The following is a 21768-nucleotide window of genomic DNA, read 5'->3' on the forward strand; positions in this document are numbered from 1 at the left end:
TGCTAGACTGCCAGCAAGCGCTGCTGGGTCGGCAGGAACAGCGATGCCCTCCATGGGAAACGTAAAGATATCATTTTTGTTATCACCATTGTGTATATTGAACGTTTGCTGCTTGGAATGACAGGCAGAGGTGCCCACCGACCCACGTTGGCTTGTTTAAATAAGGGTACAAGGCACCAAGCGCGTCTCTTGCGTATGTGGCCATGGGATGGCGTGGCGTTTAGGAAGCTTCTCCTTCACTTCTTTCTCTTTGGGGTCGCATAGAGTGCGACGCCGTGAATAGTTTTTCTTCGACCACCGCTACACTCTGTGGGTGGCTCGCGTACATGCCCACCTGAGCTTCACTTCGTTTCTTCTCTTCACTGTATTTCTCATTCACGGATCACCAACGTATCCATTCAGCACTTGAGCTCCTCGAAATCGTGCATCTGCATGTACCACGTCGAACGCGGCGGCGTGAGGTAGTGCAATGTCGAAACCCCCGCCGGCATGCTCTTGACCAGCTTCTCGCGCAGATCAATGTACTCGTCCGTCTGCACGACTTTGATCTTCTCGTTGTCCGTAGGGATGGACACCTTGCCGCTATTGGGCAGCATCACGATGGGGAGCCGCTCGATCACGCGGTCCTCCGTGGACCAGCGGTCGCGCGAGATCACGTGAACGTTGAGGCTGGAAAAAGAGCCGTTCATGAACCTGTTCGAGATGGTGCTCTCCACCGACTGCACGGGGGCCTCCTCCTCCTCTTCCTCTTCCGAGCAGTAGTAGGCTGGGCACGTACGTCGACGGCGCGCGGCGGTGTTGGTGCTCTTGGAGAAGAGCGAACGGCGGAAGCGGTCGCGCTCCTGTCGGCGGCTCTCCAGAATCTCCTCGCGGTCCTCGCGGGACATGCGCTGCTGGCTGGAGCTGTCGTTCATAGGCGCCACCTGGTTGTTGCTGCCCCCGCCCAGGAAGCTGCCGTTGCTGCCGACACTGCTGCGGTTGGTGCGATTGAGCGCCTTGAGCAGCTTCTGCAGCGCCAGGAACGTCTCGTCCACCTCCTCGTCCTCAGCGGAGAAGCTAGGGTCGTCGTCCTCGGATAGGCGGCCGCCGTACGACGGCAACTTCTTGGACAGTCGGGCATCTCGCTTCTCGACCGTCGCCATGGCTGTGGGCTGTGTGCTCAGCTGTGGGAGAGTCTGCGGTGACTGATGCTGCGGCCTCCGGGTCATGCAGCAAAAGGTGATGTGGGGATGGCTGTTGTGGCTGCGGGCTTCCTCCGTGCGTGCGGCGCTCGCTCGCTCGCGTGTCTACAGGTGAGAGGGTGTGCTCGCTGGCTTATGGAGCGCGCTTCTCGCAGCCGCGCTCGGACTCCTGCTGCCTTCTCCGCTCTGCTGGTGGACAGCAAAAGTGATTCTGGGGCGCAATCGGCGCCTGCGCTCGTTCGTTCCACGGTTCATAGACACGCTGGTAAATAACCATCGGTTTTCGCAGGGGACTGTAAGAATGTGGCTATGTTTCGCATTTTATTTTTCGGCGGAGAAGCGCTCAGTCTATCTTGGGACGGCGGCCAGCAGGCTATTTCTTGCATGTGGCTTCCGCGGTTGGTGGCGGCGCTGGCGATCACCGCTGGCGTTCGCCGCGCGTGCTACCTGTACAGTAGCTGACAACGACCAGCGTGCGGCGTCATCCGGCGAGAAAGTGAAGGTAATTTTGCCGGTGGGAGTAGGGTTGAAACTTGGGAAGGCCAGCGTGGCACTGGCTGGCTCTGGAGTAACCAGCCCTAAACTGCCCACGCCGGAGCCCTCGGGCGGATTTGCTGTAAAGCGGCGCGTTGGTAACAGGCCGCGTCCACGCAGACCGACATGCTCGCGTTGCGCTGCGTGGCGGCCGCGGCCTCGCCCGCCACGCAGGATGATATGCCTGGTTGCCGCGGGGTCGCAGGGCCGCCTATCGCTGCTAGTGCACCCACCGGCGGGTGAGTGCTGAGCACTGGGCTCCGGATCAGTTCGGAGACCACTTCTGCAAAATGAGCCGCTGGCTGCCCCTGCTGTAGATATCGTTTTTGGCCTCGCAGCCGCCTTGGACTCAGTTCGCACGTGGTGGCGCCATCGAGCCCTGTCGCAAAGTCCCAGTGCGACTCGCAATGAGACTTCGGAGCAAGCAAGACTGCCTACGAGTCCAACACACCCAGAATCTCCTCCGGCTGCGACGAGACTCCTCGGAGGCTCCGACGGAGCTGCTGGCAGCTTTGCTCGTATTTAACCGAACGCTGTCGGTTTTCTGTCCGCCGCACATCCAACAGCAGCTTCAACTTCTACGTAATCACCTCACCTGATGTGTGCCACACCACCGGCTTCAACTTGGCGACCCTTGGCTGGATCCCTTCGCCGCGCGCCGCATTGCAGCTGCTGGCCCTGCTGCTGCCGCGATGGCGGACCTGCTGCTGCGCTGGCTCAACCATGAGCTGGAGCTGTCCACGCACGTGACTGACGTGGAGGCGGACTTCGCCAGCGGCTACCTGCTGGGCGAGATCCTGCACCGCCTCAACCACCAGCACGACTTCGCCGACTTCACGCGCAGCTCCAGCGCCGACGCCAAGATCCTCAACTTCTGCCTGCTCGAGCCCACGCTGCGCAACCTCAACATCAAGTTCGACGCCAACGCAGCCGCCGCCATCATGAACGAGAAGAAGGACGCCGCCGCCAACCTGCTCTACCAGATCAAGGTGATGGATGGAGCCAAGGGGTCTCTCGCGCTGGCCACAGGGACTCCTTATCTCGTCTAACCCGTTGCCTGCGTTGCACAGATCGCTGCCACACGCGTGGGGAGAGCCCCGGCCGTCTCGTCTAAGTCTCTGGAGCGCACGGGCATCTTCCCGCTGCACAACAGGCCGGTGAAGCTCGCGAAGCCGAGCTACGATTCGGAGAACCATCGGCTGTTCGAGCACTCGGTTCGGCGACATGTGCGGTCCATTACATCTCTGCAGCAGGAAAAGTAAGTGTGAAGTGAAATACGTGCTCAACTGCGATGTAGGTTAATGTAGGTTGGGGAATGCTGACGATGAAACCTATCGCTGTTTGTCTCTGCAGAGACCGGATCGCGGAGGAGGCCACGAAACGAAAAGCACATCTGGCGAGATTGGAGGACCAGAAAGAGCTTTTGGAGGCCACGAAGGCAGAGAGGTTGCACCGCGCATACATCCACAGCAGCTTTATTAAGGAAGCTCTCGAAGAGACAGACTCGCCGGCCTGGAGACAAGCGCTGCAAACGAAGAATGCGCGGGAGCAACGTCGGGCTGCATTCTTCCAACAGCTGATGAAGAAACGCGAGGAAGCCGAGGTTATATGGTGCTTTTGAATGTGTTATCCTCCCGCTATCGTTGTGGTGCTAACACCTTGGTTTGTTTGTTCCAGGAAAATCTCACCTTTAGCCTTCGCCGAAAGGTGCAAAATGATCTGGACGACTTTTACGTACGTGATCAAGATGCTCGCTTTGCTTTTTTCGTTTATGGAGCTACATGTTAACAACATGTTGCCTCCTTGTAGAGCAATAGTGATTCAGAGAGCACGCGTACCGGTGGCAAAGTTTCTTCACGCAAATCAGTTGGCTACGGTCTTCGCTCGCTCACGACTGCTCTGGGAGCAACTTCCGATAAAAAGAAGTATTCAACCTCGAATTTGGCAGGATCGTCCATGAACGAGAGGGAGCTCTACCACGCCAATATGCTGGAAATGGAAAGTGCCAGCGGTGTCATTAAACAGCAAATGCAACAGCGAGAGAAACGCAAAGGGAATTTATCTCGCAGGCGAAAGCGATTTGTTCAAGAATGTGTTTATTCCCACTCTCGTATAGGAACTGCGCGAGTGACAAGTATTCTGGAGGATGTGGTGCTGCGAGACACGAACAGTGAAAAAGACGTACACGGTGAAATGGGCCGCATTCTTACTTACAAAGAGGTGGCTCGCGAAAACAGGCTAATGCGAAATCAAGAATATCTCAACCAACAAGAACTGGACTCCATGTCAGAGATTGACCGAGATACTTGTTGCTATCATAATTTGCTTCTCAGATTTGAGGACGACAGTGAGATGCAGGTGCTACAACGCAGCAATGTGCGTGTGTCCATTGAAGCAGCAGCCCGCTACCTCAGTGAGCAGATTTCAGCTGAGATCATGGATGACATGGTGAAGTTCGTGCTTTTCATTGCTGGAAAGCGAGAAGAAACTTTGCATTCCAGAGACCCTGTCGTATTTCTGACTGCGGAAACCTGGAATGAGTACAAAGTCAAGTTTGCTAATGGCCATATATCTGGGAAGGAGTTTCCACGGGCAACTCCAGATAATTCTAGCCACGTCGAGTTGTTAGATAGTCACGAGCTGGAGAATTATTTATCAAGATTTCAGGTATTTCGTACTAGAACTGACCAACAATCCCCCTTGTTGGCGATTGACGATGGGTCTCTATTTCTCGGAGCAACAAGTTTCATAGAGGACTGTTTCGTTCTGGGAGAAACAATTAAGTCGCTACGTTGGATTTCTCGCTTAGCGGATACGGCCTCAGAGAGAGATGATGCGGATAACGACGACCCGCACTTATCTGTATCTACTCGCCGAGCGACAAAATCCCTCCACCCACTCCGAATTCTTATCTTTGGCCCTCCGTTTGCTGGCAAGTGTACGCAAGCCAAGCTTCTGGGTGAAACGCATAATTTGGCCGTGCTCTCAGTTCACGATCTTATTCAAAATAGCGTTCAAAACTTAAGTGTTCTTGGCCAGGAACTGGAGAAGTTTCTAACGGAGGGAAAAGAGGTTTCCCCAGAGCTATACAGTCGTCTCGTAGTTGAATCTATTGACGAGATCGAGGCGGACTCACTTGCATCAGAAGGTGGCAACAAGACTGGGTGGTTAATTTACGATCTCCCTGCAACAGAACAGCATAATCGGCATTTGGAAGAGCAACTAACCGGATATGTGGACCCTGCGGTTATTCCCTGTCCGTCTGACTTTGCGTCTGCGATTGCTCCGGGTCTCAGCAAACCAACGCTGTCTCCGGCATTTCTCCACGGTAAATCTGGTGTAGATCTCGTTTTCCATATCGATTGTGCTGCAGATACAGTCCTCGACCGATGTTTAGGTAAAGTCGAAGACTGCGCAACAGGCGATAAACATCACTTGGTGTTTGATCCGCCACTAGACGATTCCGCTGCACGACGTCGTTTACAGCATATAAATCCAAGCGCGTTCTCGAGCGAGCTGCTTGCTTTGCATTGTCTGGCCAATGAAGAGTTTTCACGTGATCATAAGGCTTGGTACACCAAATTCAAGACATTGCACGAGCCATCCAGGCCCGGGATGACTATAAACGAGTGCCACGAAGCTATTGCGGCAATTGTGAATCAGTTTCAGAAAGAGAGACAAGACGAAGCAGAGTCGAAGCAGCTACAGGTAGAGGCAAAGGAGCAAGAACTTATGGCAAGCGAGGAGGAGAGACAAAATCGCATATGCTCATTCGAGGCAGACGTTGATGAGGCTAACGTAGCCATTGCCAAGATGGAGGCGGCTGTGGCGGAGGCGGAGGAAGCAAAAGCTAAGAAAGAGGAAATTTTGGAGCTACGCCAAAAACTAGATGAGGCTCAGCGTCAGCTAGATAGTGTCGTGGCTGGTGTTAAAATATGGATGGAAGAAGAGCAGTCACAACGTCCTATACCAAGCAGCGAGTTCTCTGGAGAACTTGTCCCAGCAACAGCACAAGCACTGATAGCGTTGTGGAATGACGCAGAGACAGAATATATTTCTATCCTGAAGTCAAGTTTTGCACTGCTGCGGGAGCAACGACATCGCGTCACCGAGCGCGCGCAGTTAATGACAAGTGAGTTTTGTGAGTTCTTACGCCGTCCCGATGAGAAGCAAGAAATTGTGAATCTGTTTCAAAGGCAGTTCAACGAGGTGGTGGAAGAAATGCGTTTCGACGATCTCACGAAGTTAGAACTCCATGCTCGTGTTGATGTGCTGCAGGATGAACTTGGGGCTCTCATCGACGCCAAAGGTGCAGCAAATGACGATGAACTTAGTAGTATGGTTGGTGACGGATGGACTGAGGGAACTTGTCAGCAAATTGCAGTCATCTATCAAATGGCGCTTCAGGCAGAATGCGACCGTTTCCGCGTCTCCGTCCAGCTTCTTGTAGATGGCCACTACGCTGCAAGTAGTGAGCGTTCTCAGCTAAATAACATTGTGGAGACTTGGCACGGACATCAGTCTCGCTTAGAGATGGCATGCCGAATTTATCGAGATCCGGCAAACGATACACCGGTAGACGCTCCGGTAGCGCCGCCAACAACAGCAACAGGAGGGGGAGGGAAACCTCCGCCGAAAGGTAAACCAAAGGCGCCTGCACCTGCTGCCGTGATCCCGAGTAGTGCAGTCGCAACAAGTGAAGACGCCCGAGCGGAGGTACTAACTATAACCGAGCTGCTAGCAGAGTACGCCGACGTTCTTCAGCGATGTGGGTCATGGATGGAAGCAATTGCTCCAATTGCGACTGCGGAAGGAGGTGACGCTGGAAGCCAGGAGCACAATGGTGACTACTGCAAGATAAATTTGCTGAATGGTATCAGATATGAACACGACTTGATGCAGCGACGAGTGAGATTCCTTCAAGAAGCCACGGAGAAGGCCTGCGATGAAGTCACGCGGTCAATGCGCTCGGTCGAGATCACATTGCGAGATGTCCTCGAAGAGCGTAAAGATCGAGAGCAGGTGGCTGTTGCAGACTTGGTCGCGTTCATCCGCACCGCTATTGAGGCCGAAATCGCTATTCCGTTGTTCGTAGATGTCAGCGTGAGTGTCGAGCACTCTCTCTCTCTCTTGTTGATGTTTTCATGCGCTCTGATCTGTGTTTGGTCGTGTGCTGTAGCCGGACTTCATCGAGCGATTTCCAACAACTGTACAGTTGCGGGAGGACACGACTGTGCGTGTCAATGGAGATAGGCGCTTGCTGCCTCGAATTCCTCCAGACGCGCCGCCCATTGTTGAAGAAACGCACGAAGTGGTGCTCAATCCTCGCCAACGCGACAGCCTCCGGGAGGCATTAGCATCGCAGTCCTGCGATAACTCCAGGCTGATTCCCTTGTGCACATTGGTGGAGATCATTGCCGCGTTGACGTCTCAACCTGACGCACTTCCAGAAGTCTGGCGTCGATGCCCCGCACATGCAATTGCTGAGGTACGAGCCTCTACCCACTTATCCATGCCTCAAATACGACACTAACCTGCATTCTCTCGTCGCACCGACAGATCGCGGCAGGCTTCACAATGAAGCAGTCGGCGTTCGTCGACATCGAAGCTCTGCTCACTGCAATGAGCACCCGCGAGGACCTGCTGCGCCAATTCCAGGAAGACGAGGCCCGAGAAGAGCTCGAGCGACAGCAGCAATTCGAACTACAACGTCAGCGAGAAGAGCAAGAACGCGAGGTCCTCCTGCAGCAGCAACAAGAGGCCCCAGACAATGAACCTGCACCCACCGACGCGGTAGAATAGCCAGCAACTACAACAACAAGAGCGCCAGAAACAACAGCATCCAAAACGAAGAGGCCGTTGCAGGTAAGCAACAACCGTGTATTACCCTCCATCCACTCACTCGCGTCCGCTGCATTTGCCTGGCCTCGTCGCTCTGCTGCCCACCTACTATCCATCTCTCTCTCTCTCTCTTGCTCTATATCGCCTCCAGCCTACAGGATGACAGGGTTCTCGCCCACCTCCGCGACGAAGTCGTGCTCCTCGCCCATGAAGATCTTGAGCTTCTTGTCCTGCAGCGCGCGCATGCGGTTGCGGGGCAGCATGCCGAACACGGCCTTGCGCAGCACCTCCTCGGGCTTGCGCTCGAACAGCTCCTTGGCCGTGCGCTGCTTGAGGCCGCCCGGGTGGCCCGTGTGCCAGCGATATAACTTATTGTTCCACTTGTTGCCCGTGAGCACGATGTCCTTGGCGTTGATGACCACCACGTAGTCGCCGCAGTCCACGTTCGGGGCGTACGTGGGTTTGTGCTTGCCGCGCAGAATGGGCGCCAGCTGCGACGCCAGGCGCCCGAGCACCTGTCCCTTGGCGTCCACCACGTGCCACGCCACCTTGGAGGCCTGCGCGATCTTGCTCATGCTTGCCTAGCGCTTCCGTCCGCCGTCGAGCTCTGCTGGCTGCTGGCCCCAGATCACGATTGAGGCCACCCGTCGCCGCGTTTTATTGAGGGCGTACTTTACCGGGTTCGGTTGTGTAATCTAACGTTTGATGTACATGTACACCAATCAAGCGTTCGTTTAAAAGCAGCCGATGAAAAAAAGGGTACATACAGCCCATGCTCATTTCCAAAATGGGTCGATACACGACGGTGCAGACCTTCAGCGACCAGGACGCGCAGGGCGCCGCCGTGGCGGAGCCTGCGCCAGCCGCCGCTGCCAATGAGCCCAAGGACGCGGCCAAGTTCCACGTCAACCGCGTGGACAACGTGTCCGGCAGCTCCGCGGGCGCCGGCAGCGGCGACTTCCACACGTACCGCGCCGCCAGGAGAAGGTAGCGCAGCGCTGCATAGCGTAGATCTTTGTTTTATTCACTGCGTACTGATGGAACCCAATCTTCTGGCAGAGAGATGGAGCGCGTGGCGGCCATGGAGCAGCGCTACAAGCAGAACAAGGCCCAGCAGGAATTCGAGGCCAAGCGCAAGCGCAACGCCGAGGAGTTCGACGCCAAGATGCAGAAGCGCGCGGACAAGCGGCGGCGGCGTAAGGAGCGCGCGAAGGCCAAGGCCCTGGACGGGGCTCGGGAGGACGGCGGCGAGGAGCAGGAACAGGAGGAGAAGGAGACTAGTGGCGACAAGCAGGAGCAGGAGAAGGAGCAGGTGCCCGAGACGTCCGGCGGCGTGCCGGAGATCCCAAATGACGGCAGCTTTTTGGAGAAAATGCTGGCCTTGCAGAAGCAGATGGACGAGGAGAAGTGAGAAACAAGGAGGGCGCCGGATTGGTAGAAGTATCCATCCATTCAATCGTTTTTGCACATGCAGGTTGGGTTCTCTTCTTGCTGCTAGCAGGTGTTTGACACGAACATACACACAAGAACAAGAACAGTCGACGGCCTAGTTGTCGTCCTGGAAAATGAGCGCGACGCCACGCAGGACCCACTTAGCGCTGCCGCAGTCGGTGGGCAGAGTCGCCAAGAAAATGTACGTGTGGCCACGGAAGCGCGTGAGGTACACCGGGCACTCGTACACGTTCGGGTCGTGCCGCAGGTAGCCCACGGAAGACGGCTCCCATGTCGGGGACGTGGTCACGGCCTTGACGTAGACAATGGGCATGCTCCAGAGCAGCTCCTTGGGGTTACTATCCAGCAGCGTACCACCGCACTCCGTAGGTGGAGACGCTCCGACCGGGTAGCGTTCGTTGATCTCGTCGAGCGTGCTCCATCGAGCGCCCTCAAGGATGAGCCCGTGCACGAACACGCCGTCATCTGGGTAATACGAGACAGTCGAAGGGTCCTGGATCGTGGTCACGTGAGTCTCCACGGTCATCTGGTTTAGCGGCATGAACCGCTTACGAGATGTAACTTGCAGACAAGCTGTCGTGTAGGCGGTGGGGTTGAACAGACCTGGCAACCAGATCGAAAACGGCGTGACGAAGCAGCTACCGCCTCCACCCGTAGTGTCGCCCGCCCACATGACAAGCTGTTCGTGGCGCTTCACCATGTCAGCGAACCAACCACTAAGAGATTTCGTCGACGGCCAAGCCTTCTTCTCCCACTTACACTGCGAGAACGGATTGCGTCCGGGCACTTCGTTCAGCGACATAGCTGTAGCTAAATCCTCCATGGCTTGGGACATATTGAGCTGTCCATTGAGACCCTTCTTCAGATCGCCAAGCGATAAGCGGATCTCCTGCAACAATACATTCATGCGGCTGCATTCCTGCAGCGCCACCACCACGAACGGACCATGCTCCTCAGTCAAGTGAGGTGTTGCAGCTTCCACAACGTCCAGCATGTTGAAGAACTCCGGGCATCGAGCCTCCAAGTCGTCGATGGATGCACGCAACACTGCCGTTTTATCACCACCCCCTCCTTCCTCTCCACCGCCACCACCACCGGCACCACCACCGATGGTCACAATCGTGTAGCACAAAGTCTCACACGTCGTGGTAAGATAGCCGATTTCAGCGTTCGGGTGAAGGCCGAAGAGCGGCGGGGCTTCGGGGACCATGTTCTTCTCGATGTAGTTGGCGTAGTCTGCAAACGAAAATTCCTGCGGGTTTGGAGACTTGAAGCCTGGCCCGAGCTCCATTCCGCTAAGTAGACCAGGGTCGATAAGGACTGCCAAATATGTGTTGTTGGTACGACGATCCCAAGCATCCGTGATGTGGCCACCGTACATGATCTCGCCAAAGAGATAGCGAAGGTCATCCCACGGAACTGACGCATTGTTGTCCAGATACGAGTGCAGAATGTTGGCACAAATGGTAAGGTCACCAGTGTTGAAGCTATAGGCACGACTCCAACCCTGCTGCCCAAAGCGTCGGCGTCCTAGCACGATTGCGTGGAACCAACACAGAGAGAACAGGCAAGCCTTGAATTCAGCCGGCTTAGTGCATGCCTGAACCTTGTCCTCGCCGAAGTTGGCCCAGGCACGCCGCAGATTCGACTGGATATCGGAAGGAGCCTCGTTGGCCACCTTGATGCAGCTTTGAAGGAGTGATTCAGGGATGTTCAACATGTCAGGTAGCGGAGGCGGCTCAGCGGAGATAAAGCAGCGGAAGAGATCATGTGCTCCTTCAGTTGCTACCTCCTCCAGTTGACGTTCAAGTGTAGGCAACCATGATTGCATCAAATGCACGTTTTGCAGGATAATCCAGCCGCCTTCGGTGCTCAATCGCTTCAACGCCTCACCAGCGTACGCTTCTTGACCTTGACCCATAGAGATATTGATAAAGTTGTTGTTCTCGAGACTCACACCGTTTGCCTTTCCAAGTGTCTCTACCCAGGGTGTTGGGTCAACTCCAGGGAACAGCACGAAGAAAATCGGAATGCTCGAGTTCGTCTCGGCGTATGTGGCCTCCATATTGAACGGTGGTTGAGTGACGTACTCCTCACCCAATGAGTCGAGGATAAACGTGCGCAGTGCATTGGTTACGCGATCGGGGCGCATAGCGCGCAGCAGAATTAGTCGCTGGAATGGCGTAAGCTTTATGAAATCACCAGGGATCTTTTGCCGTTCTGCATCCTCGGTAGCGAACCACTTTCTCCACTCGTCAGGGTCGTTTTGAATAGCATCACCCAGTCCTTGGAACGCTTTAGCACTCTCGAGTGCTTTCAACTTCGACCAAATTGCTGCTGGGAGCCACTCTGAGGCTGACCCGGCATTTCCTGCATCTGGGTGAGCCTTGCTGATGAGGAAGTACTCAACCTCAGAGTCATTCAACAAGCCATCCTTCAGCAAAATCTTCAAACACAGCATCGTTGCCACTGTAAGCTTGTTGCGCTCGAAAAGTCCACGACGAACGTAGTTATAGACACACGAGGTGATGCTATCCATAAGCACCTGGCATCGTTCCTTCATTTCTTCATCGGTCAGATCTGCGACGGCAGGTTCACTCTCCACGGCATCTTCATCACTGCTTCCTTCACCACCTTCGCCTTCTGTCGGTGCTGGAACCCCACCTTCAGTAGGAGCGGCCTCCCCTTCTCCACCTGCACCATCGGGTTCATTGGCGATGAGATTTTTAGCTGGCGGTGCGCGGTAGATACCAGACAAGAAGACTTGCTGGAAGGATGCAAGTGAGTAGATGTAGTATGAGTGCACCTTGCTGATATCGTTCATCAAAAAGAACAGCAGCGAGCCTCTCGCAGCAATACTGCGATACTTTTCACTCGTAATGTTCACAGACTCCTGCGTTTTCTTGGCAGCTTCCATGTTGTTTTGCGTGCGCTGTGCCTTGTGCTTCGTATCACTTAGAATCTGAATAAGAGGTTGGTTGTTCGTGATGTCATCATCTGCACTAGCCAAGTAGAACAGAATATCATCCTCCAGCTTTTTCAGCTCGATCTTGCCGTTGTTTTGTTCTTGAATCAGTTTTTCACGCTTGATGGCCAAATCCTGTCGCTCTTTCGACACGACAAGGTTTAGCAATTGGTCTTCCAGACCAAGCATCGTGACAGTGAAATTCACGATGGTACATTCTGCTTGAATCTCAGGTGGGTAGTGAGGGTTACCTAACTTCGTGTGCAAATACAAGTGAAAGTTGTCGTTATACGGAACGGAAGCATCACCAATCTGGATTTCGTATCGCGCACCGCGACGCGAAGTTGAGCGCTGAATAACAGGTGCCAGGATGGGATCAATTTTCTCGCCTAAGTTTTCGATGAGGAAGGCTCCATCAGTACCAATTGCCGTTTTCAAGCGCTCAATCCACATCTTCTGCCCCACTCGTACGATGATAAGATTGTTGTGCGCCTCCATCTCACGGATCCACGCAATAGCTTGCAGCTGTGGGTCGACAATAAGCGGTCTTCGACCCATGGACACCGTGGTGACCACAATGGCACCGTTCTCTGTTGATACGCGATCTGACGGGAGTTTTTGGGTATTCCACTCTGCGATCTGGGCGTCGTTTGTCAGAATGAGCAGAGGGTTGGCTTCCTCGGACATGGCAATGCTTTCTCCACCCGCAGCAGTCCGCAGGTATGGCACCCAGTGCTTGTTAATGAGTTCATCACGGAACGGTTTCGTGAACGGGCCAATATACGAAATGAAGGCAGAGGCGAGCAACACATCTCCCACCAGCAGATCCTTCTCCTTCTGAAGCTGCAAAACATTGATACCCCAACGCACATTTTCGCTGGACAGATCATTTGTCAGCGTACCTGCCAGCTTCATCTTGCGGTTGCCGGTTTCGACTGCATTGATAGCGTCTTCCTTCTCTTTTTCCGCAGCTGCGGCCTCAGCCAGAAGTTTGTCCAGTTTTGCCTGTAGATCAGCCACCAGTGCTGTCACTTCGCTTAGACGTGCGTTTGCAGCTTCAAGTTCCAAGTTAGCCGCAGCCAAAGCCTGTCGCTTGGGCTCAACGGTGATAACGATATCGTAGTACATAACGATATTGATGACCCAGGAGCACAAACCCGCAGCGGCCTTATTTTTCGTAAGGATGGTGTCGTAGTTGAAGTGTTCCATCTCCAAGTAGACGCGGACCTCTTTCCAGTTGTTAGGAGGTACCTTGCCATCGTCTACCACTTGTTTAAATCCCACCAAGTAATCGATGTACTCTGGGATGTTACCCAGAAGCTGCTTTTTGACTGTATCCCATTTGACATCCTTCACCTTGCCAGTCTTGGTGACTTGCACGTTAGGATGCACTCCTGCTAACAGCACCATCGTGGCTGAGAAGACATCGTCTACACCAGCGGGTGGCTTGGACATGGTCTTACACTCGCCCAGATCCTTTTTGTTCAGCGAATCAAGTGCAGCCATAGCCTGCTCGACAGCAGGCTCGGCCTTTGCGAGATCCTCTTGTGTTGAGCGCTGCTTCTCTGTGACTTCTGCCTGGATGATAGCGCACTTCGCAGCCTCATCACCAGCCTTCTTACTTTCAGTTTCAACATTCGCCTTCTCCTTGTTGACGGCCTCGGCAATACCAGATGCAACAGCCTTCTTGTCTTCAGCAGCTTCAAGAATGACTTTGAGCTCTACCTCAAGCCGTGACACGGTATCACCAGTCTCCTTGAGCTTTTGCAAGCCTTTCTCTAATCGATCAATGGCTGCTGCGTACTCCTCCACTTTCTTGCGCAGAATCTTCTTGTACAGCTGAAGTAATTCCAGATAGGACTTCGGTGTCGTGTACACGTGGCGTCGCTCAACCTGGAAGAATCGCTCTGCGCAAATATTCACTGACTGGAAGGAGAAGGGCATGAACTTCTCGATACCTGCCCGAGATTCGTCCGATCCTAGCAAGTCTCCAATCTCCTTAAGCTTCTCACGACCGACAGAGAGCAAAGCTTCCTTTGGCCAAGGTTGGAACCAATCGATAACTGTGCAATTTACAAGTGCAGGGAACTTGCGAGCTCGGTTACGAAAATCGTCACCCACAGGCGAAAAGCACAGGCACAGGTGAAGCCGTTTCCGAATTTCTGCTTGGAAGAATTTGATCACTTCCTTCCGATCCTTCGTACCAGCAACAGGCGACAGCAAGTTGACGATGTTGTCCATATCCTCCATTGCGAATAGATCTGGAATCTCGCCCGAAGCCAACAAATCGTTCAAGTAGATCAGGAACTTTTCGTGCGTAATTTGGGAATCCGTGAGCATGAACACAACTCCTCCGTCTTCTTCGTTGCGAGACAACATCTCCACAACAGCCATGTGCATTTTGCGCAGGTCTTCCTTAAATTCGTTCTCGCCGTACTTGGAACTGATCGTGATCTGGCGAACAGTGTAGCCACAAATGTGAGAGGCTAGACGCGCCAGCGAACGCTTACCACTACCTCCCACACCAACTAGCAGTGCATGTCCACTCTCGTTACGCAAAATACGAACAATCCGAGCCACGTGCTTCACTGCATCATCGAAAAGATCCAACTGCATGGCAGTGTTGTTCTCGTTGTTGTTGTAATCACGCAGCTGGACTTGCAAATTCATCTTGAGGTCGTCCAGGTTGGTTCCCATGATCTGGTCGTATTCACTGTCACCATCTTTTGTGAAGTGACAGAAGATGAGAGGCCATGAGTTCTCAGCAGCGTAATATCGACTTGTATTGCAGGACGCGAATGACTTCTTCACTTGCATCTGCACCAACTGGTTGTACTTCTCAATGTCTGCCTTGCACACAAGTCGATCGCCGTACACGCGTTCGCTCTCGTGTAACCACAGCAGAACGAACTTCTCTGTGCTATTAAACCGATCCTTTTTCGACGCAATCAAACCTTGGAACACGTTGGACAAATGACGCACATTGAACTCGTAGTGGAAATTAGCTGCTGTTTTACGAAACGTACTCACAACGCTGGCGTGCAAGCTCAGTGCTGCCTTGATAAGCGCGTTGGAGAACTGCGAGTTGGATAGTTCATCAGCGAAGCCCGACAAATGCCCACCCAGGAAAGTCTCATAGATCGTGACCAAACTTGGGGCTTCAGGCATTCCCATAGCAAATGTACAGAAGTGACGCTGAAGGCGTGGATCGACGAGGAAAGAACCTGCTGTGGGATTCATACCAGACACGACTTGCGTATTCAGGATATTCTGAGGTTGAAGCTTCACGCGGTCAAACCAATGACGGTACTCCATCACCTGTCGTAACAGCGAAATGGCGCTCTGGGTGTTGTATGGATCCACTTCTGGCAAATTCAGATCATCCATGAAATAGATGAGTCGTGCTTTACCGGGAGGACCAAGATTAATACCCGTCTTACGCTCCAGTTGACCAAACATGGTCTGCTGCAAAATCGCACTTGTGGTGTAGAAGTTGAAATTGATCGTGCAGTAGCGGAATGCAGCCGTAGACTCGTCCTTGCTGAGCTTTTTCAGCATACCCATAATATTCTGGGTCTTACCCGTACCTGCAGGTCCACACACCATCACCGGAACACTCTTCGAGATGAGGTTCTCTAGCCAGAACGCAATAGATGCCGTCTCAGTAGTAGGCACAGTAATTTGGTTAATTGGACTCGGAGACACGTATGTCTCGGTGTAGAAGTACGGGCTCTTAGACCATGAATTAAACTTGGACGTCTCGGGGTCAAGCCAGAAGTCGAACACGGTGTTGCTCGCCGAAGCCACTAACTTAACATCCTTCCACTGGTTCTTCCACCAGTTGCTAAACTCAGCCGAGTAGTCTGTGCCATCATCGCTCATAGTGAGAATGGATCCAAAGGACCATACACAACAGAAAACAAATGTATTCTGCATCACAGTGTAGTCTTCCAGCACTTGAGGGGTCAACAAACAATCGATCATGTTGAGCAAGTTTGTCACAAGCGTCGTCTCCTCCACTGGCACAACAGGAACGAGCTTCTTGCGGAAGAATCTGAGCGTTGTCTCGATATACTGGTCAAACAGGCCCTGAAATTTGGCTCGCGTGTCTGGGGTAAACATCATGTTCCTCAAACGGTGGTCAACTGGTTGTTGGCAGTGCCGATCCAGCCAACTATCAATCAAACACCGCCACTGGTAGCCTTCCGACGTCGAAATGTACAGGATACCAGCTCGCGACACCGTAGCCGGTGTAGCGTAGACAAGATCTCGAATCTCGAAGATCATACGCATATGAACCTTCAGCGGAATACGCTCGTTCGAAGCCAGGGTAAGCATTCTGTTATCGTCCATGACTGAGTTCATTGACTCGATCCAGTTAGCATCGAGATCGCCATCTAAGATGATCCATTTGGGGTTGTTATCTTCGTCACCATTGTCGCGGCGCCGTGAACCCAGATCACGCATGATGCGAGACAGCAAACCGTCCTTCCATTCACGTGTCTTCAACACAATGTAGCCGTACAGCTCGTTGGTGCTAACAGATTTTGGGTTCAAGTCTTGCACCTCCATTGGAGTTCCCATGATTTCTCGCGCCTTCTTTAGCGTTTTCCAAGTCTCTGTTTTCCCCGAGGCAGGCGGTCCCATTACGAAGACACAGTGACGAATAGCCAACAGTTCTGATAATTGCACAACCTTGAGCATGAACTCCGGACGAGGTGTGTTGCCAATGGCTTCTGAAGCTCCCTGTACCATCGATTCGAGTTCCATGTCACGCTTGCGTGGAGGATCATTTCGTACATCTACATTCGGACTGTCGCGCGGGAACAAATCTCCGAGAAGACCGAAGAAAACCACCATATCTTCAGCAACGATTTTCGGGATATTGAAATCGCGCAATGCACGCATGAGCAAGTCAGTTTCGGGAATATCAGGTTCCGCACGCTTGAAGGCTCCAGCAACGCACAACACACTTTTTACAGCACGAAGGCCCCAGTCATAGTGAAGTTGTTTCGACAAAAGTTGTCCTAGCAATGAATACAATCCGTAGAACTTAGATGCCAGAATCTTGGCCTGAGTAAATCCTTCTGCCATCAGCATATTCTCACAAATCAACACGAGGTCAGGCACCATGACAGTCATTGGGCGGAACAGTGCCTTCAGGCCTTCGGGTAGCTCAGAACGGCCTAGGTAACCAGGATTCATTGTAATGAATGCTCCCACCGTCGGGTCCAACATCACCTCGTCGTTTTCGAGGATAAACCTCTCGTCGTCAGCTTTGCATGCATCGCACACAGCCTTAAACTGAACAGAACACACAGAGAGCACTTCCGGAACAAGGCGATTGAACTCATCGAAGCAACCCCATGATCCAGAGGATGCAAGACCTTTGAAAATGTTACCCAGACTCTTAAAGTCCATCTCGGGTGAGCAGTTAAACACATAACACACTTTACCCAGTGCGTTTGCTAAATCCTTAGTCGTCTCAGTTTTGCCCGTTCCTGCTGGCCCAGCAGGAGCACACCCCATCTGAAGGTTCAGCGCCTGCGTTGCCGTCACGTAAATTCGATCGGTCAATGGGGTAATCACAAGCCGGGGGCCATTTCCTAGATACTCGTAGTCATATGGAATGCCTGCGTCGCAAATAAGGATCTGAGCGCGCGCGTTGTTTGCTCCACGGAAAGTGATATCACGCTTGAGGAAGCTTCCCGCGGCAGGAGAGAAGTAATGCTTCAGTTGAGACTGCCACTGGAAATGAGTTGCCTCCTCCACCCCAGCACGAATCATATTTGCCACAATATCTCGTCCGTGGGCATCCATCGTGATAAGCACCATCACACGTTGTCGCTCGGCATAGGAAATATTGCTCTGCGTAAGCTTGATCAGGTCTTCTAATTGCTTCTCCTGCATTTTGTTGTAGTTCTTTAGAGCATCCTTATCGCCTCCTTGGATGCCACGGAAGGCGCGCTCAACCTCTTGCACATAATGAACTCCAGCCGCTAGCAGGATAATCTGTGCTGCATCCATGGGCTTATTGGTATCATCTTTGAAATTGATCCAGTCAACACGTGGCATCTCGGTGTAAGCTACAAGAGATCGCTCGATGTGCTTGAACAAGGTCAGCCTCATAGCACGCATGATCGTCTCCAAATAAATTTCAGCCTCCCCCTCCAGCACCGGGGGCTCATAGAAGTCGACGACTTCATGGCCTACGCCGGCCACAAAAGAGGTAGCAACAGGCCGTTCTCCAGGCCCACGATCTACTAAGGTGAGCGTCTTGGTTGCCAGGTAGATTTTGGAGCAGTGTGGCATGATACGATCAGGATGAGATCCATTCGACAGAATATCCAACAAGTCTGCCTCGGACATGAAGTAGAAACGTGGGAACTGGCGGCGACGTCCGTCGAGAAATTCTTTCAGGCGATGCTTGCACAACTCCAGTTTTTCTACAATTACCTCTAGACGCTTGATGAGCCCCGGTTCCGTACATGCTTGCTGAACATTAAGCGTTTTCCATGCCGTCTTAAGAATTTGACGAACCTCTCGGTCAATGTCTTCGAAGTCAGACGTTAGCTCAGGCAGTTGTTTCTTCACTTCTTCTGACTGGATGAAAAGTGGCTCCAAGTAACTCCAAGATCGCTGGATGTCGCCAAGCAAAAGCACGACTTCATTGATGGATGAAAGGCCAATCTGAAGTTTGGCAACGCGAGGTTCAAACTCTGACTGGTACGGTGACGCGCTCATACCTTGCACATCAATTTGATGAGTCTCGAGGAGCTCAAAGTTTTCCTCCGATACCTTGAGGAGTGGTACGACGTCTTCTTCAGCAGCACCTGGGTTGTAAGGAGTCATTTCCCAGTTCACCTCAGCCCACAGAGCCTCGAGCTCAATCAAGCGAAGCTCCAGCTCTTGTTCCTTTTCTGCTTCGTAGCAAATTTCGTTGATATCCGAGCTGAAGTTGAAGAGATTTTTGCTCAGGATTAATGAGAGTTTCTGCTCTGGGTCTTCATCCGGCGTAGGGAATTCTCCTGTGTGGGCCATGATACGCTTCCAGTGTCTTGGGCGCATGTAGCTCGAGGATACACATCGAATAAGGGGATGTGTCTTATCAAACGCCTGACATTCCTTCAGAATGGACGTGTACGCATCGCTCCATTGAATACCCTTGGGAATCTTCTTCAGCTCTTTCAAAGCAGATTGCACTTCGATCTGAAGGACATTCACATCCACTTCTTTGAATAAAATGTCTTGAGTTGCTTTGAAAAACGCTTTGGCACGCTTGATAATTGCCCACACAGTCTTCATTGCGTCTGCATCTGCACGCATAAGGCCCATCATACGAAGTGATTCGTTCATAAGCTGCGGAAATCCAAAGATGGAGCACAGCTTCGTATTCTCCTCACACTTCTTCATCTCCATGTTCCAGTCCACGAGATAACTTTCAATCTTCTCAAGACCCTTGTCAGGCTCGAGCTTAGACGACCAGAAGTCCAGGGTTTTGAGAGTCTCCACTTTTTGAGCAATCATCTTTTCGTACGCAACAATCTTCTCTTCCGTCTTCTCGCTGAATATTCGTGTTGGCTCCTGAGTTCTCTTCTCAGTCACAGGAATTTGTTTTTCAACATCAATGAAAAGTTTCTCCATGTTCTCGATTTCGACCAGTTCTTTATCGACGTGGCCACCACTTTTCTTGATGTTGAAAAATAGTTGCCGCACTTGATCCAGAATCAAATGGTTTGTCGCCTTGTCCGTTTCAAGCTTGCGAATGATTTCTTTCACCTTCCGCAGAGTATCAAGTCCTTCCGTATCGTTGTTTGGGATGTCCTTCCGCAGGTCAACAAGAATTCGTCGGAACTCTCCGTTTCGCTTGTTCATTGTCGCCATCACGCGTCGAATCAGCTCCGGAGAATCGAAATCCTTTTGAGTCGCAAGTGGGGGAAGACATTTCGTCTTATTCTCATCGTTTGGAGGCTGGAACACTGCTGTAAATGGTGACCCGCGAATGGGCCCTGCGATGCCATTAAATGTTCCCGAGAAGTCTACTGATATCTCGTATTTGCCTGCTAGAGATGGTGTGAACATCACCACGTATGTGCCGTCGTTTTTGTCAAGGATGGATCCAACCTGCTCCACTTCGGCTTGAGGGTCATCACAGTACTTCAACGAGATAGTGAACTCATCACCACCGCAGTCACGAGGGTTATCATCTTTGTCTCGAGACTGAATGATAAACATTGTTGGTAACTCAGCTAAACAGTTGTCGCTGAGCGCAGCAATCAAACAGGGCCCAAATGCTAGAGATTTTGGTGCTGCAGTGACCGAGTGGAAACGGAAGGATGTTGCGACGTTGGTGTACATTCCTCCGGATAATGAGACGCGGACCTCGGAAGTTAATGACCCGAATTTCTCGAAGCTTGGAGCTGTCGCCTGTAGGACACTAGGGCTGAGAACAGCTCCTTGGACATCGACAGAGCCCTTCGCAACTGCAAAACGCAGCGTTGCGTTTTGGCCGGTAAAATTGAATCCAGTAATTTTCACCTTTGCGTTTCCGGTGATCGGCCCTTGCTTCGGTTCGATCGATGAAATTGAGTATGGCGGTCCGACGATTTCACTTGCGTTAAGGACGTGTAAATCATTGTACCAGCGGTTGGCCCACCCTCCGAAGAAAATCAAGTGGTTGGTATTTCCATCAAACACCATTGCGGTATCCGCGCGCGCCTTCGGAAGTTCTCCCTTAACGGGCGGATTTAGCCACACCATGCTACCAGTATCTAAAACAGTTGTGCTGTTTAGATACGCTCCCTGCGCCGTTCCTGATTCTGCAAGATCCCCACTGTTGCCACCGAACAAGAATACTTTCCAATGAGGGACGGCAGCAACGCTAACGCATGTGTGATTCCAGATAGGAGAGTGCAGCGGTGTGCTCAATAAGCTCCAGGTCTTGGTTGGCAAGTCGAAAACGAAGATGTCTTGAAACTGCTTGAAGCTGTTCCAACCTCCGATGACTAACAACTGTTCTTTTACCAAGCACGTCTGATGTCCTGAGCGCGGCTCAGGTTTCTCACCGTCGGTTTGGATCTCTTGCCACTTGAAAGAGTGCAAGTCCAAAGCATGAAGATCGTTGAAATCGGTACGCCCGAAGCCGTTGCCGCCGTAGCCACCAAACACGTACATCTTCTCCCCAACGAGGGTGGCACTATGTGCACCGCGGCACTGCGGTAGTCCCTCCCAGAATCCTTGGGCATACTTCTGCTCCCACGCCTTCAATTCGGTGTTGAAGATCCAGAGGTCGTTCATTCGCTTTTCAGCCGCGAAGCCTCCGAAGATAATGATGTTCTTTTCAAACAAGACAGCCGAGTGTCTCCAACGAGGCGCCGGAACGTCGTCATCGCTCTGAGAGCTCGCTATCTTGGACCATGTGTAGCCTGCCATAAATTTGACGCCATTAGATGCATTTCCCAACACGGACGGTGTTGAGGAGCCACCCTTTCCTACCATTTGAGACGTCCAGCCTATAAAGTTCATTGGTCGGTCCTGGGGGCGATTTGTGGTCACACCCGCCGAACATGTAGATCGCAGTCTCGGTATCTGAGCTCCTCAAAGTGAAAGAGTGGCCGGATCGCTTGACTGGGATCTCCCCGTTCTGCTTCGGTGCAATCCATGCTAGCTCTGGCTCACACCCATACCCGATCGGCTGCCAAAATGCAATACACATTAAGTGAACCTCTTCAACCTAACGCCAACGCATTCTGGGAACCAGAGCACGAACCATTTTGGCGTTGCCCTCAGTAGGGT

At 52.5% G+C, this 21768-nt stretch overlaps 5 protein-coding genes across 5 annotated transcripts; 2 read left to right on the top strand and 3 right to left on the bottom strand.

Moving 5' to 3' along the window:
- Positions 1 to 398: 398 nt before the first annotated feature.
- Positions 399 to 1142, bottom strand: IUM83_00553 (uncharacterized protein; the record flags this gene model as incomplete). The annotated part of the gene is made up of 1 exon (XM_067924332.1): positions 399 to 1142. One exon carries the CDS (start codon positions 1140 to 1142, stop codon positions 399 to 401), a length of 744 nt encoding a protein of 247 aa, XP_067788434.1.
- Positions 1143 to 2407: 1265 nt separating this feature from the next.
- Positions 2408 to 7517, top strand: IUM83_00554 (Flagellar protein; the record flags this gene model as incomplete). Its single annotated transcript, XM_067924333.1, has 10 exons — positions 2408 to 2704; positions 2786 to 2973; positions 3069 to 3318; positions 3393 to 3449; positions 3525 to 3726; positions 3832 to 4000; positions 4049 to 4168; positions 6596 to 6818; positions 6895 to 7203; positions 7275 to 7517. The coding sequence occupies 10 exons, from the start codon at positions 2408 to 2410 to the stop codon at positions 7515 to 7517; spliced, it is 2058 nt and encodes a 685-aa protein (XP_067788435.1).
- Positions 7518 to 7708: 191 nt separating this feature from the next.
- IUM83_00555 (ribosomal protein L13) lies at positions 7709 to 8131 on the bottom strand (the record flags this gene model as incomplete). Its single annotated transcript, XM_067924334.1, has 1 exon — positions 7709 to 8131. The coding sequence occupies one exon, from the start codon at positions 8129 to 8131 to the stop codon at positions 7709 to 7711; it is 423 nt and encodes a 140-aa protein (XP_067788718.1).
- Positions 8132 to 8328: 197 nt separating this feature from the next.
- On the top strand, positions 8329 to 8967 carry IUM83_00556 (uncharacterized protein; the record flags this gene model as incomplete). The annotated part of the gene is made up of 2 exons (XM_067924335.1): positions 8329 to 8543; positions 8616 to 8967. 2 exons carry the CDS (start codon positions 8329 to 8331, stop codon positions 8965 to 8967), a joined length of 567 nt encoding a protein of 188 aa, XP_067788440.1.
- Positions 8968 to 9102: 135 nt separating this feature from the next.
- On the bottom strand, positions 9103 to 21745 carry IUM83_00557 (dynein heavy chain; the record flags this gene model as incomplete). The annotated part of the gene is made up of 4 exons (XM_067924336.1): positions 9103 to 20236; positions 21146 to 21398; positions 21469 to 21667; positions 21743 to 21745. 4 exons carry the CDS (start codon positions 21743 to 21745, stop codon positions 9103 to 9105), a joined length of 11589 nt encoding a protein of 3862 aa, XP_067788441.1.
- Positions 21746 to 21768: the final 23 nt, after the last annotated feature.

This window comes from Phytophthora cinnamomi (assembly GCF_018691715.1).
Source record: "Phytophthora cinnamomi strain GKB4 chromosome Unknown Contig53, whole genome shotgun sequence".
In the NCBI taxonomy this organism is placed as follows: Eukaryota; Oomycota; class Peronosporomycetes; order Peronosporales; family Peronosporaceae; genus Phytophthora; species Phytophthora cinnamomi.